General features: G+C 40.4%; 1 protein-coding gene across 1 annotated transcript in view; it reads left to right on the forward strand.

The window, feature by feature from the left end:
• Positions 1-9,571: 9,571 nt before the first annotated feature.
• kcnq3 (potassium voltage-gated channel, KQT-like subfamily, member 3) overlaps positions 9,572-27,811 on the forward strand; it is a 181,012-nt gene continuing 162,772 nt past the window's right edge. Inside the window, exons 1-2 of the mRNA XM_059345329.1 lie at positions 9,572-9,683; positions 10,299-10,745. Of these exons, the coding sequence (XP_059201312.1) occupies positions 10,432-10,745 (314 nt within the window). The 5' untranslated portion in view covers positions 9,572-9,683; positions 10,299-10,431. The remainder of the gene's footprint in view (positions 9,684-10,298; positions 10,746-27,811) is intronic.

The raw sequence follows: 27,811 nt of genomic DNA on the forward strand, positions 1-27,811 counted from the left end.
CAGAACCGGGGATTTCCTTATTTTGCGCTCTTGTTAGAAGTTTAGTGTGTTGATCTCTTTGCAGCTGCGCAGATTAGTTTCCCTCTGAATATATCCCGGGACAAAGAAGGTCAATCTGCTGCGCATGTGCAGAGCGCCTGTTGACGTCACTCACCTGTGAGTATGACGTGTTTTTGTTTTAATGACTCCAACACCATGTATATTTGAATAAATTGTTGAAAAGGTACTTTTATTTAACTATGAATATATAAGAACAGGTTTTTGGGAAAATGTTTTTTAAAAATTCAAACCCTATGAAATAATGTCATATTTGACTCATGGAAGCTACAGAATAATTTATTTATTGTTTCATATTCTTGGTTTTAGCAGTACGGGGAATTATTCTTTTTTAATCAACCAATACTATTTTGCATTATTGTTAGAAATATTATATATTATATTAGAATTAATTAAAGTGTGTCTCTGGAGTAATATATAAGGGAGTTTTTCCATCTATATTATAAAAAAAAATCATATTTTATTTATGTATATGATTCCTGTGTGTGTTGCTGTTGTTGTTGTTTTTTCATTTATTTGTATTTTTTGATCATATATGTTTTTCTCGTTAAAACACATTTTAATAATTGAAATATCTGCTTTTTATTTCTTGTTTTATAAAACACCCCTGGCTTTATTTCACATATGAATTATGCTTTAACCCTCAGGGCAGGTTGAATACTTTTTACGTGCTTTTTGTTCTACATCAGTTAATATTTTTTGCTGTGTTCATGCAATTGGCATGAATTTTGGCAAGATTGTGTATTTTTATTTGATCTTATTATTTCCAGCTCAGCTCCTGCACTAAGGCTACTTACTGACTACTTTCCACCAGATTCAGTATATAGAGATAAAACATGCAATTTTTACACACAATCCACACACACAAGCATGTACTGCTTCAAATTAATTAAAAAATGTGTCATCTTTAATCACATCAAATATGAATCCATCTAGGAAGACATGACAAACTCATAGCAAAAAAAGTGATTTACACAGCTGGTCTATACAAACCGGAAGTGTAAGTATTTGACACTGCACAAAAAATAATAATGCAACAAAATCAGTGTTGCTGGTAAACATTGACACGTTCCAGGCTGCAAAAATTCAACATTTTCTTTATGTATGAACTATGCTATGATAATAATTATATTATTATGTATTGTATGTATTGTATGTATGTATGTAGGCTATGTATGTATGTATGTATGTATGTATGTACACTACCGGTCAAAAGTTTTAGAACACCCCAATTTTTCCAGTTTTTTATTGAAATTCAAGCAGTTCAAGTCAAATGAACAGCTTAAAGGGTACAAAGGTAAGTGGTGAACTGCCAGAGGTAAATAAAAAAAGGTAAGCTTAACCAAAACTGAAAAGTAATGTACATTTCAGAATTATACAAGTAGGCCTTTTTCAGGGAACAAGAAATGGGTTAACAACTTAACTCTATGGAGTCTTGGGCTATTTTGTCCATTTTTGAATTCTTTTAATGTCTTTGTAAGTCATTTAGTGTCTTTTTTTAGTCATTTTGTGTCTTTTTTTGTCATTTTGTGTCTTTTTTTTGGTCATTTTGTGTCTTTTTTTGGTCATTTTGTGTCTTTTTTTAGTCCTTTAGTCCAACATAAAATGTGATTTTGAATTTTTTTTTTACTTTCAAAACACTATCATGCTCAATAAAGAATTTTAAATGTTGCAAATGTGCATTAATTTCAGAGTAGACTGAGACATTAAACTGCATCATTTTCAATTAAATTCTGGAAAAGTTGGTGTGTTCTAAAACTTTTGACCAGTAGTGTATATATGTAAGTATCTATGTAAGATGGCGCCAGTGTGTGCGGCACGCCGTCTGTTGCTCCCACTTTTGTCTGTGATTTTAGTGTTTTTAAGCTTTAACACCTCTCAGATCGAGTCTCTGCTGTTATGTGATCGTCAGTCCCTCCTGGATCTACAACAAAGTGCCATAGATCTAAGGGCCTTTAAACCATGATGGACAGAAAACTTTGCCGGGAATCCCGTCTTACCTTCTCCGGGTCTCAGCATTTTCTTCCCGGCAGAAGCGCCCTGTCGTTGCCGCGGTAACCGCAGCGGCCGAATGGTAAAGTTAAGGATCTGCCTGGCACACTCCTTGTGTGTAGTGATGTGCGGATCGATACTGAAATATCGATACTTCCGATACCAGATCTGTATGCTCTAAAATCGATTCTCAAATGAAAATATCGATACTTTTGATACTTCCATCATTTGTGGTAATGTATATCATTAAGAGGAATACGGTGGAAAGTAACTAAACTATTGAGAAGTAGAAGAAAACTGAATTTTACTCAATATCGGATCGGAAAGGAAATCGGTGGTATCGAACATCACTACTGCACAAGGATCATCGCGTCACCTCACGGTGCCCCAGCGCTTCCTGGATCCCATTGACAGCTGTCTGGTACCTGTCACCGGCCTGGATGACGTAGGGATCTTCCGGGTGCACCTCCCCGCGGCTCCGCCAGCGTGGGATCAACCTCCACAACCTGAGGACGCCGCTCCGCGTTCAGCGACCTGCTGGGCCACCAGCTCCAGCTCCGACCAGCATTGGCCTGGTTAACGCCAGATCGCTGGCAAACAAAACTTTCATCCTAAGGGATTTATTCAACTCTCGTGATCTGGACTTCCTCCGCGGGACGGAGACGTGGATGAACGTGGGTGAGTGCAGCCCACTTTTAGAACTTTTACCGGCCGATTGCTCCTATTGCTCTTATTTTATTGACTGTGTTCGTGGTCGGTCGCTCAGACCCGGTGCTCCGTGACGTCATCTACCGGCCCCCAAAATACTATAAGGAATTCTTAAGTGAGTTTTCAAACTTCCTTGCAGGAGTGATGCCCAACTATGATCGTGTCCTCCTTGTCGGCGATTTTAATCTGCATGTGTGCTGTCCTGATAATGGTGAAGGACTTTTTAAACATTGTGGACTCTTTTAACCTGAAGCAGTGTGTGTCTGGCTCCACACACAAGCATGGTCATACATTAGACTTAGTCCTTGCTCATGGTCTGACTGTGTCAAACTTAGAGATTGGTGATTGTGTGTTTTCTGATCATGCACCATTGTTCACCTGTCAGCTCTGTCGTGCTATTAACCCCCTCACTGCTGGAAACTTCTCTGCTGTCTGTGTGCGCCCTGATTCAGCCACTGCTGATACGGAGGAGTTCTGCTCCTGGTTTAACTCCTCCTGCCTTTCTATAATGGACTCTGTGGCTCCTCTAAAACCCAGGCAGTCTAAGGCTAGAGCTGAACCCTGGTTTAATGACAGAACTCGTGCAGCCAGACGGGAATGTCGCAGAGCCGAACGCAGGTGGAAAAAGGACAAGCTGCAGATTTCATTTCGGATTTTAAAGGACTACTGGTGCTCTTATCAAAAATATTGTAAAGGAATCCAAAAGAGAGTATCTGTCATGCATTGTCACAAAAAAACTACAATAACCCCCGTGTACTATTCAGAACAATTGACTCTGTCCTGATTGTCCCACGGCCTGTATGTTTAGAAACATCCATCGATGTGTGTAATAGTTTTCTGGACTTTTTCAATGACAAAGTTGCCTCCACAAGAGCTCTCATCTCTCCACTGACCTTTGACCCTTCTGTCTTTGTTCCTTGCCCAGCAGTGTTCAACACATTTGAACATGTGACTCTGTCAGTGTTAGAGGATGTGGTGTCCCATATTAAACCATCAAGTTCCCCTCGTGATGTGGTCCCTCCCCACTTCTTTAAAAAAGTTTTTTCTTCCCACGGGCCCTCGGTTCTGACTATTGTAAATAACAGCCTGTCCTCTGGTGTTGTCCCCATAAGCCTCAAACATGCAGTCGTACAACCTTTGCTGAAGAAGCCTGGCTTTGACAGCACTGTTTTAGCTAATTTCAGGCCCATGTCTAAATTCCCATTTGTCTCCAAAATCCTGGAGAAACTAGTTTATGCAAAACTAAAAACTTTCCTTGACGAACACAACATCATGGAGGTTTTTCAGTCTGGTTTTAAAACATTGCATAGCACGGAGACTGCTCTTTTAAAAGTTTTTAATTATATTTTAATGGCAAATGATAGTGGCAACCATGTTGTTCTTGTTCTTGTGCTGCTCGACTTGACCGCTGCCTTTGATACCGTTGATCTCTATTTTGTTAAAGCGTCTGCAGCAGCTTGTGGGCACTGGAGTGGTTTAGGTCCTACTTAGCGGACAGGACTATGTGTGTTGGTCTTGGGGCTAATGAATCCTCCACCGCTCCGCTCTTATATGGGGTCCCACAGGGTTCAATTTTGGGACCTTTGCTTTTCTCCCTCTACTTGCTGCCCCTAGGGTTCCATTGCTACGCTGACGACAGCCAGATTTATGTCCCCCTGAGGAAAAGTGAGACATTTTCTATCAAACCCCTGCTGGCCTGTCTTGACGATGATAAAGCCTGGATGGCCCTTAACTTTCTCAATTTTAACACAGAAAAAACAGAGGTGATTGTGTTTGGCCCTAGTGGCTCCTGTGAACCCTGCCCTGTCGACTTGGGTCCTTTGGCAGCTTATACAAAGTCGACTGTCACAAACCTGGGTTTTAAAATGGACAGTGATTTTAAAATGGACCGCCAAATTAGTGTAATAGTGAAATCTTCTTTCTTTCACCTCAGGCAGCTTTCTAAAGTGAAATCTTTTCTTGCACACAAGCACTTTGAGGCTATGTTTACATGATGACGGTCTGAACAGAAGACGCAAAAGTGGCATCGCGTCTTCACTTTTTATTCCTCGTTTAGACGAGCGTTTTCGGGAGGAAATCTGCTGCATACGGTGACGCAAAAGTGTGTGAAATTCGATTGTATGCAGCCAGGCGGCATCACTTAAAGCCATAAGAGCATCTTTGGGCATGTGGAAGTTTTCACGCCACACATTTTCATCAGCTACTCCTTCCACAAAGTTCTCCACCATCACTAGATCTCCCAGGTCTCGTTCACAGCCGTCTGGCTCCTCCCACCAATCGGTGCATCCAGAATGTGATGGAGGTAATTCCAGATCCTTCTCTGTTCACTAATACTGTCTGTACATATCCTGGACATTTGGTGGAAAGACTCCTGTAAGTTTATTAGAGCTGCCAAAGCAGCTTGAAGGTCCCACCATGGAAATAATCCACATGTTTCTTTATTTCCTGTACTGGAGCATGGATGAGACGTAAACACATACGTGACGTGAGCAGATCAGATCAGAGTTTTGTGTCTTGTCAGTGTAGACGACACGCTGCGGAGGAGAGGATTTAACTTTTCCACTTTGGAGGGTGGTTTCAGATTTTTGCGTTTTTAAGCCCCCAAAACGCCGTCACCGTCTAAACGAAAGGCACTTCACATAAAATATTTTGTTGTTTTTACCCGCAAGCGTCCTGGTGTACACGGGGCCTGAGACAGTGATCCATGCTTTTATTACCTCTCGGCTGGATTACTGGAATGCACTTTATTTGGGAGTTAGCCAGTCCTCCATCACGTCTCCAGTTAGTTCAGAATGCTGCCGCCCGTCTGCTCACTGGAGTACGAAAGAGGGAGCACGTCACACTGATCCTGGCCTCCTCCACTGGCTGCCGGTCCACTTTAGGGTTCATTTTAAGATTCTTTTATTTGTTTTTAAGTCTTTAAATGACCTCGCCCCACCCTACCTCTCTGAGCTCCTCCACCCCTACGCCCCTGCACGTTGCCTCCGGTCGGCTGATCAGCTGCTCCTTATTATTATAATAATATAATATTATTAGGGAACCAAGGTCAGGCGTAAACTCAGAGGGGATTTTTTGTTTATTTTTTGTTTTTATTTTGTTCTTTGTTCTTTTAAAAATGAAGATTAATTTAAAAATTGAGATTAATTTTAAAACCCACTTTTATTTACTGTTTTTTGTTTTACCCAGCATGAGACTCGCTTTGTTTTAGTTGTTTTTGCTTGTTCTGTGTTTTTATTGTTTTTATTGTTGGCCTGTCCTGCTCCTATCTATCTATCTATCTATCTATCTATCTATCTATCTATCTATCTATCTATCTATCTATCTATCTATCTATCTATCTATCTATCTATCTATCTATCTATCTATCTATCTATCTATGCTGCATAAATTAAAGATGTTACCATTAAATATTACAGTATATTTTTGTTCGAGATATGGTGTTTAGTACATTCACAACAGTGAGAAAAAGTACTTTTTTCAAAAGATACACAAAAGAAACATTACACTGGTGGCTTGTTAAATTAAATACACATTAAAGTGTATTTTACAGTGGAGTAATGTATTTTTCAAGAAACAAACTGTAAAAATACTGTTTTGGCTGATATATACATTTACGGTGTTTCATTGTTATTGAAACTGAATTAACCCATTTATCATTTTACCATCTTTTACTGTCAAGGTTTAGCAGTTTTTCACCGTAAAATCTACAGACATTTTTTTTTTTACAGTGTGGATGGCTTTCCACATTATATTGACAATGAGAGGGTTTCAGCAGGCAACACAGCACATACAATCACACTAAATACACACATTTTTGTGTTTTCTGAAACCAAACACAGCATGAATTTCTCTCTGCTGTTCTACAGGTCTTGGAGTCTTAACCTTGTATTTTTGAGGGATTTTTCAACACTTTAATTGATTCTTAAGTGGTAAAATTTAGCACCAAAGCTGTGTAACAAATGGCATCAACCCCCCAAAAACTGAGACAAACTGAGTATGAGAAAACCCTCAAATGTCTCTGTGTGGCTCTCAGATGGTTAGTAAATGTCTTCACCAAATTATATTTTTATAAGGCATAAAATATAAATATCATGAGGCAGTCATATTTCGAGCAGTAACCTATAAAAAACAAAACATTAATTTTATTAAATGCACATCCATTAAATACAGATAGATCCATTTATATCATATAACACTGAAAGGGGCCCTGTCTGAATAATTATTAATAATTAATCATCATAAAATAATTTAGCTTCTAATTAACCTCAGGTAAAACTGAAAGCAGTGGAATATTTGTATCTAATATTTTATCTTTTACTGTCAGTGTAATGCCAGTCTGTGTTTACATCTTCTGAGGTAAATCGTGTGCACATGTCTGTATACGTCGCAACACGTGCACATAGCAACAGGCGCGTCACGGGCCGGCTCTAGGCATAGGCGACATAGGCGGTCGCCTAGAGCAGCTGTTCTCAACCTTGGGGTCGGGACCCCAATTGGGGTCGCGAGATGATTTCTGGGGGTCGCCAAATCATTTTGGAAGTCAGCTCTGTCTCCACTGTGTTAAAGTGTTCATGTGTTAATGTGTTTTAGTCTTTTTGGTCATTTTGTGTCTTTTTTAGTCATTTTGTACCTTTTTTTTAGTCATTTTGTACCTTTTTTTTGGTCATTTTGTGGTCAATTTGTGTCTTTTTTGGTCATTTTGTTTCTTTTCTTGGTCATTTTTTTTGAGTTATTTTGTTTGTTTTATGGTCATTTTGTGTCTTTTTTTGTCAATTTGTGTCTTTTTTGTCATTTTGTGTCTTGTTTTGGTCATTTTGTGTCTTTTTTGGTCATTTTGTTTCTTTTTATGGTCATTTTGTGTCTTTTTTGGTCATTTTTTTTCTTTTTTGGGGTTATTTTGTTTCTTTTTTGGTCGTTTTGTGTCTTTTTTGGTCATTTTGTGTCTTTTTGGTCATTTTGTGTCTTTTTTTGGTAATTTTGTTTCCTTTTTTTGGTCATTTTGTTTCTATTTTAGGGTGATCTGAACTGTGTGTGTGAGATTGTGTTCAGTGAGCGGGGGTCGCGGACAACATGCATGTTAAATTGGGGGTTGCGACTCAAAAAGGTTGAGAACTACTGGTCTAGAGCGCCATCTGCTGGAGGGGCGACGCCAGTCACCCTCGAGGGAGAGGGAAAAAAATTTTTTCGCCCCCCCTTCGTGTTCTGTCTTGAAAATTATAAATATTAATAAAATAAAGAAACAGATAAACAATGACATTTTTCTCACTTGTGGTGCTGAGTCACGTGACGTGTGGTCATTGCCTTGCCCCCCTTTAGATGGTCAGATCGCTGTCACAGAGGTCATGTCAAGTGACAGACACGTTATGTTTTGATATTTCTTGCAAGATGAAACGGCCGTCAAAGCTCTCCGATGCTCAGTATCGAAAGAAAAGAAAAGAGGAGGAGGAGAAGAAGTCCCAATCTTTTTTTAAATGCCGTTTTGTGTGAAGACGTTTCATTTGCATTAGCTTGTTAGCTAGGTTGAAATAAAGAAGATTACTTTATTAATCCCACAATGGGGAAATTCAACCTCTGCATTTAACCCATCCTTTTTTACACACAAGTGAACACACAGCACATTACTGCGCCCAGAGAGCTGTGCCGGGGGGTTAGGTGCCTTGCTCAAGGGCACTTCAGTCCTAGACCTGTCAGTGTAGCGGATTAGTACTCTTTCTGCGTTGTGTTAGTTATGGAGACCAGGACATCTAGTTGGCATCCAGCCATTTATTCTGAAACTGATGACATAAAACAAGTGCATCCCTCGTTACCCCACAAGGTCTGAATGCCCGACAATAAACACAAAAATACTAAAATCATACACAAAATACAAAAATCATACCTGATGACATAAAACAAGTGCATCCCTCTGAAAAATATAAAATTAAAAGACACGTTAAGTTTCTACTAAAATAAAGTGAAATTAAATTAATATATTAAAGAAAAAAGACGGAGCTCATAGCCCGTAACCTTACCGTTACCCCACAAGGTCTGAATGCAGCTGCCCCCGGGGTGCACGACACTAAACCCCAGGGGTGCTGCGCTCAATACCTGTGGTTTTTTTTTAAAGATGGCAAGTGGAATCACTAATACCTGATTAACTATGTTACATCAGTACAGGGATTATCCAGTTACAAGGCCGATTCCTAACTTTTGGCCACGGACTGCCCTAAAGCAACGCTAGCTTAACACAGTTAAGCACATTTTGAAGCGCAGTTTGCACTTCCATTGTCTCTCTTGTCTCTAACTTTGTTAGCGGTCTCCAGCTGGGCTTCTTTGCAAATGTACTTGTTAGTTAATAATTATATAGACAGACAGTTGTATTATATAGCCTGCTTGGCACCATGGGCAAAGAAAAACGGGAGTTCCAGCTTCTGTAAAACAGCAAGTGGAGCTGTTCAACACGAAGGTGCTGAAGTGTGGTGGGTGGATCTCACCTAGGGCACCAATGGGCTCGAGCCGGCCCTGGGCGCGTGCATGTGTATCTGACGGCATGTAAAGTTTCTTATGCGCGCGTCCGCTTCTATCTGTTCCATGCATGTTTTTTCCTCTTTAAAACGTGAAGGTGTGTGGCATCTTTCTGCGCGTGCACAGTGTGAGTGTGTGTGCGCGCACGTCGCGTCTCCGCGGCCGCTGATGAAAGCTTCTCTCTCTCTCTCTCTCTCTCTCTCTCTTTCTCTCTCTCTCTCTCTCCCCTGCTTCTCCTCCGTTTCAGTTTCAGTAGCCTATCGACCTCCTTCGCGCAGCATCTCTGCTCTCCATCCTCCGTCTCTACCCTCCTCCTCCTCCTCCTCCTCCGCCGCCTCCCTCAGCCTGAGCGCCGCTTCCTCTGCAGGTGGATGGAGGCTGGAAGCCCCGGAGACACGCGCCATGCCCGGGACCCGCTGCTGGTAGGGCCCGGTGCTGCTGCTGGAGCTGCTTTGTGTCTTCAGCGGATTTCCTCCCATATGTGTCTCTTTTATTCCGTGTGTGATTGTGAAGGGAGGCAGCGTGATGCCAGGGCTTTGTCTCTCCACTGTGTGTGTGCGTGTGTGTGTGTGTGTGTGTGTGTGTGTGTGTGTGTGTGTGTGTGTGTGTGTGGTTCTGAGAAACAGAGAGGTGTTTGGCAAGTAGACAATTGTTGCTTAACGCGCTTTTGGGTTTGATTGGTTGATTAACAGGAATCAGCTGTTTTATCGCCTCATGTCGATTAAAATCTGTAAAATCCAGGCGTGAAAAACGCGCCTTAGGGGCTCTGTAGTGAGTTTATCCGACTTTGTGGTGATCTCGCCTCCTGTAGGCTAATGTATCTCCACTATTCCTCTAGTGGTTTTATAATCAGGGCGTGGGGTTGTTTTGCGGTTTTTACGCACCGTCCTCTCACCGTCTTGGTGGATTCTGCTCTGTACACACACACACACACACATGCTGCAGATACCGATGCTTTCCAAAATTAAGGCTTTCTTTCTCTCTCTCTCTCTCTCTCTCTCTCTCTCTCTCTCTCTCTCTCTCTCTCTGTTTTCCAGTCAGACTGCTGAGCACCTCCCTTCGCGCCGGGGACCACATCCTTAAATGACCCGCGGCTGAGGAGGGGGTGTCTCCGGATCCAGCGCCCGCGGATCATGGCATGCTGCCCACACCGGGCATCCAGCACTGACCATGGGGCTCCGGTCCAGGACCGTCGCTAGCGGCTCGGAGGAGCAGAAGAGGACCTCCGGCGCTCCTCCCGGGGACTTACTGGACCAAGGCACCGGGGGAGCGGACAAGGATGGCGCCCTGCTGCTGGTGGCCTCGGGCCGGGATGGCTACAAGCGGGGCTCTCAGGGCATCGGCATCGGGCTGCTGGCCAAGACCCCCCTGAATTACACCCGGCCGGCCAAGAGGAATAACATCCGCAAGAGGAGGATCCAGAACCTGCTGTACGACGCGCTGGAGAGGCCGAGAGGATGGGCGCTGCTCTACCACGCGTTCGTGTGAGTACATGAAACTGAGAAACAGCTGATTGTTGCACGACTGGACTCACTTTGTTGCAGCGCTTTCCAGTCCATTAATGAGGGCTTGTAGGGCGCTGATGTGGAGTCCAGCTCGGTTGTAACCTAATATTGATGCGGGGAATGAATAGTTTCCTCCTGTTTGTCACCCCGTGCTGCTGCTTGATGATGCAGCAGCACGGCCCTGCGCTCTCCAGTTCTCTGTCAGGCTGGATCCAGGTCTCGGCTGCAGATCTGGGTACAGAGAAGCTGTCCAGTGCTTCCACAAAGTTTTTCAAACCTCTTAAACCCACTAAAAGTTACATAAGTAGAGCTCCAGCAGATGGCTGATGAGGCGATCAGTGTGATATTTTCTGTTGAAGTAGGTTAGCAAACAGTTGGTCCTGGATTCTGTCCTGGTGTGGCTGCTTTACACACGTTTGGCTTCAAAGCACATTTTTAGTGTCCTTTTGCTTATTTTAGCTGTGATGAACACACTCAGCTGGTGTCACACGTCCATATACATGTTAACAAATCAGTGCTGGGTCACTTCATCTGCTTCAAAGTGATGGATGCACAGAGTTTAAATCAGAACTGAGCAGAATTTAGCTGAAAAGTTTTTTAGGGAGTTTTGGTATCAGGACTGTTGTACAGCTGAAAACAAGATAATAATTTGCCAGAAGTGTTTCTTTCTCTAACACATAAAAGAAAACAGTTTTCTGTCATCTGACTGAAAGTTTGAAAAAGATTTTGTGGAGAATAAACTGGAAATTTTTACATGACTTTATTTTAGTCTGTCATGTATTTGTGACACTAAAAAACAGATTTCATTGTGGATTTCATCACTGAGTTAGAACCTGAGCATCTTATTCCTCTTTGGTTCACAGTTTGTCAGTTTATTTGTGTTTTTTTTGTAAAAAAATTTTTAGCAGATGGTTCAGTTTGTAGTGAAAGATTCTGTTTTATTCTCTTGTTGTGGTTTGTTTGACGTCTTCTGTTGCTCTGGAGTAGTTTTGTAAAGTCTGAGAATTAAGATGAACCCCTGATGATGTCATAGTGATGCTGGATTTGGCAAAAATCGAAATCACTTTCATTCCGTTGAATATTGAGATCACGATCATTCACTTTGGAAACATTATGCTTTTGTTGAACTTTAAAAAAAATCCTTGCAAAGGAGTCAGATGTGTATTTTTTTATCGTGACATTTACGTAGAAACAATCTCTTCAAACTAAAAATTAGCACTCTTGAAGTCTTGTGTGCTCATGAAAAAGCAAGCTTTATAATGTGTATTTTTTTCATAGAAACAGGAGCATTTTTACTCTGGTCTCTATGAAATATATGTAAATCTATCAGCCCAGCTCTGTGGAATCAGCATCATGACTAGAAGTGGGAACAACTCAAACATGACTTTGTGCAGAATAACATAGTTGGAATGACAGAAATCATAAAAAGAAGAAAACAGAATTTGTACATAAACACTTTTCCAAGTGCCCACAAGTGTCACAAATGTACAAAAAAAAAAACAGTTTTCTCCACATATTGTACATATTGAAGTATTGTAATGTTTCCAGCCTCTCCTGTCCTCTCCTCTCTGCTCTGTGTAAACAGATTTTCAGTGAATATTTGTCACATTTGTCTGTTGGTCTCAGCAGAATCAATCATGTCTTCACAGTGTCTCTGAGGAGCAGAATTTAATGTTTATAACAGGATCTGGTTAGTGCTAAGACTTTATTTTTGGACACATTTTAAATGACATATAATAAAATGATTCAGATAAAAATATCAACATTTTAAGCTTCGTTTTGGTCACTTTTTATAACAGAAAACTTTCAGAACCAATGATCCATTTAAGGACTGTCGGAAAGTTAAAACTCTGACAATAATGACTGTTTTTATTGTTTCTTCCTACCATAAATGGTGCATTTTTGTTGGTGCATCTTTTAAAGTAAACACATTTTGGGGATTAAACGCTGAAACAATAGTTTTATATTACATATATATATAAAGAAATCCTTTTCCGCCTCATGCAGTACAGATTAAACTCAGACATATTTGACCTCTGAATCGCTGAAACTTTGCTCAGTACTTCTTCAGTCAGTCTCACTTCATCTGTTATAATGAAAGCAGCACATTCTTCTGTATCTGATGAAGATCCCTGCTGCTCTGTGTGTTTCTGATGATGTTTGTGTCACTAAGCAGTCATTAATATTCTCCGTCAGTATCTCATAACTGTCGACCTTTCCCTCCTTCAGAGCTGTCTGGACACATTTCAGCTGATGATTGTGAGCTGTTCACTCTGTTCTCTGCCAGGATGACAGTCGACACCAGCGGGCAGGAAATACCTTTTGTTTATTTGTTTGTTTGTTTTCACGAAGCTGGAACATCTCACAATTCACAAACATTATTCCTTCCAAATCGTGTTGCCAGAGCTGCAAACTCATCATCAGGAGTCGAACAGAATGAACAAACAAACATTTAGCTGCTGTTTTTATTTCTTCTCTCTTTCCCACTTAGTCACAATATTTAATGAGATAATTTGTCCTTTTCAAATATGTTTGTTGCTTATTAGATAAGTTCTCATAACAGCATCACGCTGCAAAAAAGGGGGTTCTAAAAACAAGATAAAAACAGTAAATCTGAGGGAAATGATCTTGCTGCATGGACAGATAATTTCACTTGAAAAGTTTTTTAAAATTAAAATGATTAAATCTAGAAATAAGCATGTTGAACGCTTGTTTTCTTAATATCATATATGTTAAACATTTGAAACCAACAGAGATCACTAAGTGAACACCTCCTGTAGCAGCAGCACATACACATTGTACTGCTACAGAGCTAACTGTTAGCCTGTTAGCACATACACACTGTACTGCTACAGAGCTAACTGTTAGCCTGTTAGCACATACACACTGTACTGCTACAGAGCTAACTGTTAGCCTATTAGCAATTTGCAGACTGGGGGCTAAGTGGTTAACATCCCCTCCGGCTCTGTGACTGCAGCTGGGAGAGACTGCTGCAGGAGGACTGTGCCGATTCGACTCTTAACGAGCCGCCGGTCCCCGCGAAGAGTAAGAACGAGTCTCCAAAAGTCTCCAATAACACCAGAAATAGTTGCTGGATTTGTTGCCAGTTGCTTTTTAAAAAAAAAAAATGTCGCTAAAGGGGTCTGAAAAGTTGCTAAATTTAGCAACAAAGTGCTAAGTTGGGAACACTGCTTAGCCGGCTTTTACAAGTGGTGTGTGTTGTTGTTGTGTAGACCAGCTGTTCTCAACCTTGGGGTCGGGACCCCAATTGGGGTCGCGAGATGATTTCTGGGGGTCGCCAAATCATTTTGGAAGTCAGCTCTGTCTCTACTGTGTTAAAGTGTTCATGTGTTTTAGTCTTTTTGGTCACTTAATGTCTTTTTTTGGGTCATTTTGTGTGTTTTTTTGGTAATTTTGTGTGTTATTTGGTCATTTTGTGTCTTTGTTTTGTGTCTTTTTTCGATCATTTTGTGGTCAATTTGTGTCTTTTTTGGTAATTTTGTTTATTTTTTGGGTCATTTTGTGTCTTTTTTTGGCCATTTTGTGTCTTTTATGGGCATTTTTTGTCTTTTTTGGTCATTTTGTGTCTTTTTTGGGTGAACTGTGTGTGTGAGATTGTGTTCAGTGAGCGGGGGTCGCGGACAACATGGATGTTAATTTGGGGGTCGCGACTCAAAAAGGTTGAGAACTACTGCTGTAGAGTACTACGTCACATCCTGCTTAGTGATCTATCCAATCAGTAACCAGGCTGTTTTCAGGTGAGAATAAAGACCCTGCTCTTCTACAGGGACTAAAAAAGTCCCACAAAAGCCGGCTCTGGACTGCTCATATTCAAATTAGGGGCGTTTTGGCGAGTGAGACCCGCCTCATTGTGGGTATTGGGCAGTAGTGGAAACACCCTTAAAATCTCTAAAGCTGCAGGTTTTTTTAATTTTTTTTTTTTATTACAGATAATTACAGTCTGTTGTTGGTCATTTTGAGCTGCAATAATCCTGAGAAAGTGAAGTGTTTTCACTCTGGTCTAGTGTTTCAGAATTGCTGGCTATTTTGGGGCTAACAGATGGTTTTGGCTTTGTGTGAAAGAGTTTGTAAAAAAAAAAACCCTCCTGAGAAACGTTTCTCCTCACCTGCTGACGGACACAACAGTTTGTTTCTGTTCCTGTTCGCTCATTAACTGGCTGACTGAAGAGAGAAAACACCAGAGAGGAGCTGACTCATCGTCTCATGTTCCTCTGACAACACGTGTGCTTCAACATATGCAGCGTCCAGTGTGATCGCTCCACATTGGCTGCTGGGGCCTTTTTCTGTCTCTGTCGTGTGATGTCATCAGTAGAGAGGTGATGTCATCAGCAGGTAACTTGAGGTCGAGGTGAGCTGAGGTCGTTTCGCTGCTGCTGCTGTGTTTGTTGATGGATAATATTACATGAAAACACTCTCACAAGACATATTTATAAAACTAAACCACTGAATTATTAATTTACGGGTCAATTTGTTATAAAAACAACTTTAAAAAACTATTTTCTCAGTTAACTCCTGCAGTGTCAGGCCATGTAGATGGTTTTATCTATTGAGGTTATTGTTCCATCATCTTTAAATAAATAGATATAAAACATATAATTTCACTAATCAGCCCATGCAAAATTACAAGCCCAAAATATTCCTGCAGAAACGTATGTGTGAGACAGTCAGTAGTGTTTGAACTTTAGTCTTATTTATATTTTTGTGCATTTATAACTCAGCTTTGTTGAATATTTGGACAGTAACAGCATTCTACTGTCTGTTATTTATGTAGAAGAGATGAAGTTGCTCTGGATTGAGTTCTGACTCTGCAATCATATCAATCTGCAGAAAGAGATCTGCAGGCGAGGGTTTCCATGGGTAGGGACTGAATGATCACAGATAAAGAAAGAAAGAACAAGAGAAGAAGTGCAGAAGAAGAAGTCCTTCAGGTGATTTTGCATCTTCCTGTCGGGGTTCTTTTTGCAGAAAAGACCCATTCGCTGTACATTAAGCTGAACATATTATACAGATGATCTGAGTGAGCTGTTAGATGCAGTTTAGCACATTGAAAGACAAAGGTTTACAGTTTTTATAGGATGCAGCAGGGACAGTAAAAACAGAATAACCTCTCAAATCACCTTCATTTATCTACTTATTGTTTATTTACACATATTAGTTACTATGATATATATAAATTTGCAGGAATGTATCAGTTGGCTATCAGCGTGGGTTCTCACCGGGTTCTCCGGCTTCCTCCCACAGTCCAAAAACATTTAGGTTTAATTGGTGACTCTAAATTGCCCGTAGGTGTGAATGGGAGCCTCTACACTGTAAAAAAATGTTCTTTTTACGGCAAAAAACATGGCAGCTGTGGTTGCCAGAACTTTACCATAATAAATACGGTGCAACTTTTTCTAATATTACGGTAAAAGAATATTAGCACTGTTGATTTCACTTTTAAGATTGTCATTTTATTCTATATTTTACCGTAAAAAAGTTTTTCCTTCTGCCATGTAATTGACCAGATAATACTTAATAAATGCCGCATAAATTAAAGATTTTACCATTGTGTGAGTGTTTTATGCCCCTGTGTCAGAGGCAACAACACTAAAATAGCCAAATAATGTAATATAACAGTATATTGCCAGTGTATTTTACAGTATTTTTTTTTTTTTTTTTAAGTAAAAATCCTGTTTCATTGTTACTGAAACTGAATTAACCCATTTATCATTTTACGGTCTTTTACTGTCATGGTTTAGCAGTTTTTCACAGTAAAATCTACAGATATTTTTTACAGTGTATGTGTCAGCCCTGTGATAGTCTAGACCAGTAGTTCTCAACCTTTTTGACTTGCGACCCCCAATTTAACATGCATGTTGTCCGCAACCCCCACTCACTTAACACAATCTCACACGCACAGTTCAGATCACCCAAAAAAGAAACAAAATGACCAAAACAAGGAAACAAAATGACCAAAAAAGACACAAATTGACCACAAAATGATCAAAAAAGACACAAAATGACCAAAAGACACAAAATGGCCAAAAAAAGGAAACAAAATGACACAAAAAAGACACAAAATGAGCACAAAATTATCAAAAAAAGACACAAAATGACCAAAAGACACAAAAAAGGAAACAAAATGACAAAAAAAAAGACACAAAATGACTAAAAAACACTCAAAATGACTAAAAAAGGAAACAAAATGACCAAAAAGACTAAAACACATTAACACATGAACACTTTAACACAGTGGAGACAGAGCTGACTCCCAAATTGATTTGGCGACCCCCAGAAATCATCTCGCGACCCCAACTGGGGTCCCGACCCCAAGGTTGAGAATAGCTGGTCAGCTGGGATCAGCTCAAGCCCCCACAACCCGAGTGTGAATAATCGTTTAAGGTGAATGAATGAATGAATGAATGAATGAATGAATGAATGAATGAACACGTTGTCTAAAGGTTCACTTTTCCACAAGACTATGTGCATGGTTGTGTTTTGTGTGAACTGGTCCTTTTAAAGTGATAGTAATTGACTTAATTTATGCAGGAGTTGTAAAATAAATCGGTTCCAGATGTGCTGCAGCTTTAAAGCGCCACTCAGCTGTGGAGTGTCCTGCTCAGAGGCACTTCAGCGGTGTGTGTGGACAGCAGGGAGGCGTTACTCACGCTCTTCACCCACCGGCTCTGATGCACAGCAACACTTCAACCTGACAACATGTATAGAAGAAGAGCAAGTGGGACGGGGATTAAAGAGCAGCAGCAGAGATAAAGGAAGAGGAGAACACATGTATATGAAGAGGTGGAGAGGTGTCAGAAAACCTAAATCTTTTTTTTAAATTCATACAACAACTGCCTGCTTTATTTAAACCACAACCAGGGCTGACGTACCCAACCAGGAAAATAAAGAAAATAACGATGTATTTCAAGTTTGAACCCTCGGAAATGTATGTTTTTTTTAAAAGATAGACAAAAATCCACAGTTTGTTGTAGGAAAAAACTGTAAAAACAGTTATTATCATGAGAATTTGAACTTAATGGCGCTCCTTGTTCCTTCTTCAATTGAAAACGTGACCAAAACTAAGCTTAAAATGTTAATATTTCTGACAAAATGTCTTTATTCTACATGTTTCATTTAAAACGTGTCCATAAATAAAGCGTTTGCACTAACCAGATCCTGTTAAAAACATTAAATTCTGCTCCTCAGACACACTGTGAACACATGTCACGTGACAAATATTCACTGAAAATCTGTTTACACAGAGCAGAGAGGAGAGGACAGGAGAGGCTGGAAACATGACAATACTTTAATATGTACAATATGTGGAGAAAACTGTTTTTACAACATTTGTGAAACTTGTGGGCAAAAGTGTTTATATATATGAATTCTGTTTTATTCCCATTTTTAAAATAATAATATGAATATTAATAATAATTTATCTGAGGAATTCAACTTGTTTTTTTAATGATTTCTGTCATTCTTTATCATCATCTATTTTTGGGAAGGATTCCATCTCCTCATTCCTGGGAATTCTTCTTTAGGAAGCATGTTGGCTGGTTTATTATTCTGCACAAAGACATGTTTGAGTTGTTTATCACTTCTAGGGATTGTTCTGATTCCATAGATCTGCAGGACTTATAGATTTATATAGATTTTACATTTTGCAATGAAATACAAGGACACAGAGAGGAAATGTAAAAATAGCAAAAAATGCTCTGAAACAGTTTTTTTTTTTTTGATTGATTGAGAATTTATTTGAACACAAAATAAAAAATGAACATTTAAAAACAAACGAACAACAATAAATACAAGACAACAACACAAATGAAACAACAACAAGACTCAACACTTATTTGTGTTCAAAAGGAGCAGAAGCTTATTAAATCCCTTCTCCCTATGTTAATTTACTATATTCAGTTATATAACAATAATATTTATATATATGTATGTATAACAGATAGTAATGTAGTTTATAAACTCATTATTACCATTATTAACACACATAACTTGTTATTAACTTACAAACACATAAGTACACACACACCCATGTAGTCATAATGAGACAACGATGAACAAACAAACAACAATAACACACAAAAAAGAAAAAATAGTAACACATTTAAATAATAAAACGTCAACAATAGTTCAGAGGATTAAACTTGTACAGTGAGAAATGTAGCACAGGATTCCCAGAATACGGCTGATGATGTTGAATGCAGACTTTTTCTGAAACAAAAGCTGCTCAAAATGTCTGTTTAACATTTCTTCTGACTCTGAGTTTGACTGATAACCCAAATAATTTAATTATTGCACTATAACAGCACATAAACTGTCCTGATAGGTTTTCTCCTGATTGCTGTGTTATCTGTGTGTCTGCTCACTGACTCTCTCTGCTGTGGCTTCACACATTTCCTCTCAGCCACATCTGGCCTGAGATGCTCGACGCCAATAAGTGATCAATATTTAACAGCCAGGGTGGAAACACAGAGCGTTGTTTAGACCAGTTCAGTCAGTCTGACCAGGTTTGTCTCTGTCTTGTGTTTGTGGAGATTCAGTCACTGTTGGCTGTGAAGAACCACAAACAGATCCTCTAGTTTATTTATCCAGATAACAACATGACCACATGATATAAACTAGTCACAAACACATCAAATGTTCACAGAGATGAAGCAAACATGAAAACGACGTATTTCTGTCTTTCACTGGACCAGACCTCTACTTATAACCAAACCAGTAAACCAGTAAACGTCCTTTTTTATATCTATATAACGTTATATATAACTTTATTGACACGTTGCCGTGGATACGCATTGCTATGAAATTGCTCATTTGGCTAGGGTGGTGGGCAAAAACACGTAGGCGTTCTTTTAGGGCAAACCCTGATTCAAGAGGCTTTACACAACGCTACGTGGTAACTTACTGTCTCCAGTCAGTTGAATGAGGCAAAGCTGTTTTGTTCACCGCCTGGAAATATCACACAAACAAAGAATATTTTAGTTCACCATTCCTGTCTCCACAAATTGAGTGAATCACACTACAAAACGTGTGTGTTTGGGCTGGTTTTATAGTTTGAATGACCCTGACATTTCTGTACATCTGTGTGTTTTTTAATCCAAACATGAAATCATCTGTAAATGCTTTAATTTCTTCATAATATCCACCATCACCAGAGTCAGAGGGCCATGAGTCACCAGCTCGTCTCCCATGTGAGCACCCTCTGCAGACAACTCTGTGAGGGAATTTCTGGCTGCACAAGTATGAAACCGAAGCTCCCGTTACAGGACTCTAGCTCTGTGGTACCCAAATTTTGGTTACCATAACAACACTGTGGAGAGAGTGAAATGTGATCTGCAGTGGAGGCTGAGAGTCAGGTAGAGCGAGCATGTGTGAAAGCAGAGAGAGAGAGAGAAACAGGAGATGTTGTTGATCAGCAGTTTGGTGGCAGATCAGCGCTGAACCTTGGCCTCCACTGACAGCGTGATCCTTCCCAGAATGCACGGCGGTATAATTCCCATATCTCTCCGCCCATCGCTCTTACTGAATGTTGATGTTGGCGCTGCATTTACTGCAAAACGACAACAAGAAAAAGTCCCAGCTGTCAGATAAAGAGCCTGTCTTCATGCTTTCACTTCAGTGTGAAGAATTACACGCTGCTGTTCAAATCCCGGACGAGCCCCCATTTCATGTTATGCCCCAGTCTAGGGGCCTAGAGCACAACATGAAAAGGCCCCATCTTCCCCATCTCCCAAGTAGCCACAAACGACTCAGACAAATCCACAGTTTCACCCAATTTACGAGCCTGTGCACGTGTAATTGCGCACACAGGAAACAAATTTGGCACAGATACATCAGAAGAGACAGAGGTAGGGCAGCAAGCAGACGAAATGGGATCCTTAACTACTTCAGGCAGAGGAAACACTTTTCCTCCTGCCAAGTCGTTACCCAAAATAAACGAAATGCCGCCAATCGGAAACTGTGGGAGTACGGCAACTTTTACATGCCCCGACACGAGTGGCGAATGCAAGTGGATCATGTGAAGTGGGGCGTTAAGTTCACTCATTTTTATTCCCCACACTAGCAAATCAGAAGAACAAGAGGTTTCGCTCGAGAGTGGTAGGACACTAGCCAGCATGAATGAATGATAGGCGGCTGTATCGCGGAGAATAGTTACCGGCACTTTATCAGATTCCTCGCCGGTTATAGAAACAAATCCGTGAGAAACGAACGGCTTGAAACGAGGGTCAACCTTTACTTGTACCTCTGCTTTAGGTAAAGGCTCTGTGTGTTTTACAGTCGGGGACGCAGTATTTATGAAACCCACACCTGCAGGAGGTTTACCATTTTTGTGTTCTTTTTTTCTAAGAGCCGGACAGACAGCAATCAAATGGCCTGGCTCATGGCAATAATAACACTCGCGACTCCCACTCGCAGCTGGTAAAGTGCTTTTACGCATCAGCTTTGGCGATCTATTTCTGCGCTCAGGCATTACAGACGAAAGACGAGGTGCCGGCATAGAAAAAACACTTTTGTGCGTCAAAATGAATTCGTCAGCTAGAACAGCAGCTTTTGTTACCGAGGATTCTTTTTGTTCGTTCAAATAGACAACAATTCGTTCCGGCAAACATTTTTTGAATTCTTCAAGCAGAATGAGCTCTCTCATTTCCGCCATGGTTTTTACATTACATGCCTGGCACCATTTGTCAAACAAAACACTCTTGTCGCGCACAAACTCTACATATGTCTGATTGGCAGTTTTCTCACTATTTCTGAATTTTTGACGATATGCTTCGGGGACCAGCTCGTAGGCCTGCAAGACAGTCTTTTTCAGGACTTTATAGTCAAGACTGTCTTCAATAGACAGACTGGCACAGACTTCTTGAGCTTTCCCCACTAATTTACACTGGAGGAGAAGGGACCAGAACTCTTTGGGCCAACTCAGGGCGGCAGCTATCCGCTCGAAGGCGCTGAAATAAGAGTCTACCTCAGACTCACGAAATGGAGGGACCAAAACAATGTGCTTACTGATGTCAAAAACAGGAGCAGAAACAGAGCTGCGGCCAAGAGGAGACACCGGGGTGGAGGCTACATGGACTCCTTTTTCCAGCTCGAGAGCCCTGATGCGCAGATGCATGGCTTGCACCTCTAGCTGCTTGTTTTTTGTTTCTACCTCCTTTATTTGGAGGGCTATGCGGAGATCCTCTGTGCTCATGTTACCCATGAGAGGATCCGTGACCGGCCCGAGCTCCACACCAGCAGCGAGCATGTCAGCAGCCCCCGCCACTTTCACCTCTGCCATCGGTGCGTCACTGGCCGCATCACCCGCAGCAGCTTCACCCACATCAGCAGCTGGGATTGATAGGACGCCCTGCTCCACCAACTCCTCACACAGCAATTGTTTGAGCTCTGCTTTATTGGCACTGTAAGGCACTTGTACTTTATAACAATTTGCCAGAATCAATAGGTCTGCTTTTTTGCATTTATCAATTTTAGCCAAAGAGGGACTGGCCACAAAATCATCCAGTGAAAACTCCATGATTCCCCCCCACACACACAAAACTGCCAACCAGAAAAAATATACTCACCGGAAAGTGCGACGGGATCCCGGACGAGCCCCCATTTCATGTTATGCCCCAGTCTAGGGGCCTAGAGCACAACATGAAAAGGCCCCATCTTCCCCATCTCCCAAGTAGCCACAAACAAAGATTGGTTTGAAGAATGCTTAAATATTTATTTACAAAGAGAACTTAAGTAAATACAAATATTTTTCAACTTAGGGGTGGACTAAAGCCAAAATAACAAACAAAACACTTCTATCTCAAAAATAAGAAATTTACCTAAAAAACCAAAAGATACAAAATCTTACCTCCCTACCTACTTAAACAAGAGAAAACGAGAAACAAAACCTGGCAAACCACCCGTACTGCTCAAAACCAAGGAATTAAGTCCAAAAACCACAAGGGAACTCAAATTGTGTGAACCAGTTGGGAGAAGAGGAGGATGAGGAATAAGCCTGCTGCCACCGACGGCCGCCATCTTGGCTCCATTTAAACCAGGTGGTTCCGGCTGCAGCCAATCCCAGCACAGGCGTGGAACCTCTCCACCAATTGCACCGTGGCTACGGCACACCCCAATCTGCATAATATGGAGGCGTGGAACCTCTCCACCAATAACACCACGGCCACGGCACACTCCAATCTGCATACAAAAAAAAAGGAAAACAAAAACACAGGGCCCACATACAAATGCAGTTTGCTAAAAAAAAAATAACTATAATATGACTACAGTCATAACAGGTGCAAGAAGGTCTCCGGCCCCCGGCCCCCGGCCCGCGGGCGCCGCGGATTACTGTCACACTATACCCGTGTTTCAACTAGGGGGGAAAAGTGTCCACCAGGAAAGTCTCAGGCCTCACCCTCTCTAAAGTCCTCTCACTCTGCCCGTCTCCACTACCAGTTAGCCCCCAGAGGGATTTAGAGACTCTGGAGGTGACGTTTGGTTTTCACTGTCACTAACTGTGCACAACGTCAGCAGCTGAAAGCAGCATGGCTAATTATGCACAGAGTCTCCTCTGATCATAAACATAGTGATTGTGAATTAACAGCATCACTAACTGTGCACAGAGTGTCTGGTGCTTGTTGTAAACAAACAGAGATCGCTAAGTGAACACCTCCTGCAGCAGCAGCACATACACACTGTATTGCTACAGAGCTAACTGTTAGCCTGTTAGCACATACACACTGTACTGCTACAGAGCTAACTGTTAGCCTGTTAGCACATACACGCTGTACTGCTACAGAGCTAACTGTTAGCCTGTTAGCACATACACACTGTACTGCTACAGAGCTAACTGTTAGCCTGTTAGCACATACACACTGTACTGCTACAGAGCTAACTGTTAGCCTGTTAGCATATACACACTGTACTGCTACAGAGCTAACTGTTAGCCTGTTAGCACATACACACTGTACTGCTACAGAGCTAACTGTTAGCCTGTTAGCACATACACACTGTACTGCTACAGAGCTAACTGTTAGCCTGTTAGCATATACACACTGTACTGCTACAGAGCTAACTGTTAGCCTGTTAGCACATACACACTGTACTGCTACAGAGCTAACTGTTAGCCTGTTAGCACATACACACTGTACTGCTACAGAGCTAACTGTTAGCCTGTTAGCACATACACACTGTACTGCTACAGAGCTAACTGTTAGCCTGTTAGCACATACACACTGTACTGCTACAGAGCTAACTGTTAGCCTGTTAGCACATACACACTGTACTGCTACAGAACTAACTGTAGCTAACTACTTGTTAGAGTGTCATTAAGAAGAGTAAGAAGGAGTCGCTGGATTTGTCTCCAGTCGCTTTCTTGAAAAATAGTCCTAAGGGGGTCTGAAAAGTTGCTAAATTTAGCAACAAAGTGCTAAGTTGGGAACACTGCTTTGCCGGCTTTTACAAATGGCGTGTTGTTGTGTTTTTGTTTAGAGTACTACATCACATCCTGCTTAGCGATCTATCCAATCAGTAACCAGGCTGTTTTCAGGAGAGAAAAAAGACCCTGCTCTTCTACAGGGACGAAAAAAGTCCAGAAAAAAAACTTAGGGCCGTTTCGCCTCATTCGGGTATTGCCCGCTAGTGGATACAGCCCGATACACAGTCATCCTGCAGGAACACGTTAGACTGCTGCACAGACAGAGGATAGACCTTCAGACCAGCATGGTTGTACGTGGGCGAGGGCTGTGCCACATCGTATCGTTCAAGATGATGCTGCTATATCTTACATATGATAAAAAAACAATGCATATGCCGATAATGGCAACATTTCTACTTGTTGATGTCAAATCATTGAAAATTTACTGAAGTGAAAGTACAAAAGTACCAGCAACAAACTGTACTTCAAGTCAAAGTACTTGTTATGCAGATTGTTATGTATATTCGATATATATTGTTGGATAATTATTTTTGATGAGCATTTTACTGTCGTCAAGTTGGGGCTCATTTGAACTACTTTATGTGGTTTAATTTATCAAAATCTCTCATCACATTTTTTTAATGTTAAATCTTACAGCTAAATGTAGTTAAAATACAAGTTTGACTTATTTAATATGTACTGATTTATTTTAAAGTTACATAAATGGAAAGTTAAGTAGACAAACCTCAAAATGGTACTTAAGTACAGTACTTGAGTACTTGGTTACATTTCTAGATCTACTTTTGAATTATTTTATTATTCATTCATGTTGCACTGAAGAGTCACAAGTAACATTTTTCTATTTTGCAGCTGTTGCAACTGTTTTTATTTATACAGACAACAAAATAATAATAAAAATAATATGTCCTATATATTTTTCAGTATTTTGTCATATTGTGAAGAATATTGTGCAACATGTGGTTGACGTTTTGAATTCAAGTTTATTTGATGTCTTCAAACAGTCTGCAGAGATTTCAGCACCATGGACAGAGAACGTCACCAACACTGAGCAAAACAGTCTTCATTCAGAAAATCTTAGATTTTTCAACCCTGTTAGAGCTGAAAATATAATTCAATGACACTCCACGTATATATCAGCAAAATGTATTATTACTACGTATCTACTTTAGTGTAATTGTCTGTGAAGAGGAGAGTCGTGAGTTTCCATACAAGCCATTTACATTTATTCCTGAGGTCAAAGGTCAAGTGACTGCTTCAGTTAATATTTGGCACAGCTCTAGCGTTATTTAACTCGCTTCATGACAAGACATAATGACGTGCTCTTCGAAGCTCAGCCAACTAAAGTCTGCTAATTGGGTCAAGTTGCATTAATTGTGTTCATTTGTATATAACATGTGAAATATTTTTAATTTATTGCAGAAATTAAGGCATTAGTTTTCCCAGCTCTAGTAATTATTTGCCGCTTGTTTCTGTTTATTTTTTATTTCATATCTTTGGTATTCTCACTGTTAGTTAGAAGCAAATGTTTGAAGACTTTTCTTTGGACTGTTTCTTTATTGGTCCAAGCAACAAATCCACTCACCTACAAAATAAAGGAAATATTTATTGATAAAGATAATTTGTGAGTGAAAATACATTTTTTGACCTTAAAAACAGTATTTTGACCCCAAAAATTGCAATTGCATTCACTAGATTTTTGTTGTAGTAATAATTAGAATAATATAGGTGAGATATTATAAAATCATACACTGGTTAAAATGTAAATGTATCCATAGTGTAAACCCAGCTCTCAGCTCAGTTTCTCCTGCTCTCTCCCAGCAGAACTACATTTAAAATCTTTGTGATTGGAGTCAGAATGAAACAAAAGAAAGCTCTCATTCTGCTTCGATTTTGCTGAGCTGGCAAAAATCTATTTTTACCTCCGGGAAACCGCTGTGCACATAATTACCTCAAACTACAGCGAGCAACTGTCTGAATCCAGGCTGAACGACATTAACGTCACACTTAAATGTCACATGTGTCTCAGTAGACCCAGCCGCTGCTTCTCCTCCGTCTCAGAGACCCTCAGCGTTGTTAGCTCTCTATCAGTGGAGAGCACCATGTCGCCTCAAAAGGCTAAATAATGTGTTTCCCCTGCTGATGTGTCCTTGTTCTGTCCTTTATTTTAATTGTGTTGTTCCTGCATGAGGAAATTGGGTGGTAATGCACTGAATACATCAAAAAACAAGCCTGGAACCTTCCTACAGGGTGAGGAAGTGTGCTTGGTAATAAATGTGGGACAGTGGACTTCAGATCTGAGCCCTGTTGTCTCTCTGAAGAAGTTCAGGGTGCACTTTAGTTATAGTCAAGCCTTCTTAGGATTTCTTTTCCTTCCAAACATTGCAGCTCAGTTATGGCCAAAAATATATATTTTGCCACATTATCACTGCATTCTTCAGCCAGACTCAGTTCACTTTTGGTACCACGTCCTTAAGTTTAGTTAAGTTTAAGTTAGCTGTTTAACCCTTATAGTCTAGACGGAACTGTCCACAAAGTGAAAGTGAGGAGCATTTATGGGTACAAGTCAGGAACCGGCCTACTTTACTTATTTCAAGGGTGCTGAGTCCAAAAAAAATGGTTCCCAAGCGAAATTTTTAGTTTTTGACCTTCTCATTTGCATATCAATTTGGCGGCCAAATTGCCCATCTTGCTCAGTTGTTGGACCATTTTTTTTTGTAAGTAGGCAATCAAAGTTGAGGAAATTAAGTTTCTGGATCTATAGTGTAGGGTCAGAGCAAGGATATAGTGGAGGCTCAGTGTCTTTTTATGTATATTTATATATATGCAAAATACCAACTTTTAAGGTGAAATTAAGCATTATTTGTGTGTTTTTTTTAAGGCCGACATAAATATTCAATCAATATCACTTTTAAATGTTCCAGTTGGTATTTTGCATACATATTTATACATAAAAAAGACACCGAGCCTCCACTCTATCCTTGCTCTGACCCTAGACTATAGATCCAGAAACTTAATTTCCTCATCTTTGATTGCCTACTTACAAAAAAACTAAGTGGAAATGGTCCAACGACTGAGCAAGATGGGCAATTGGCCATTTGATATACAAATTAGAAGGTCAAAAACTCAAAATTTTGCCTGGGAACCATTTTTTTTGGACTCAGCACCCTTGAGATATGTAAGGTAGGCCGGTTCCTGACTTGTACCCATAAATGCTCCTCACTTCTTATAGAAGGCCTTTATTCTGAAATCCGTCTAGACTATTAGATGCACAACATATAAACACCTTCTAATGCACAACATGGTCAAAAATGACCCACATTCATTTCCCATGTTATTTCATGCTGCTGTGTGTTTGCATTTCTTTTTTATTTATTACAACAGATCATTATATCCATTTTTCATTTCATACTTTATGAAGAAAAATAGTTTTTGTATTATTACATCAAGTTTACACAGATGGGTCAAAATTGACCTTGTGCATTAGAAGAGTAGTGATACAAAATGTGATTCACTAAATTAACAATGTGAGTATATGTGTAACTATGTTTGTCTTATTTTGAAGGTTTAACTTTAAAAGAGTTATTAGAACCACCAGATTGCATTGGAAAAT

The sequence above is a fragment of the Centropristis striata genome, chromosome 11, assembly GCF_030273125.1.
Source record: "Centropristis striata isolate RG_2023a ecotype Rhode Island chromosome 11, C.striata_1.0, whole genome shotgun sequence".
Taxonomy (NCBI): Eukaryota; Metazoa; Chordata; class Actinopteri; order Perciformes; family Serranidae; genus Centropristis; species Centropristis striata.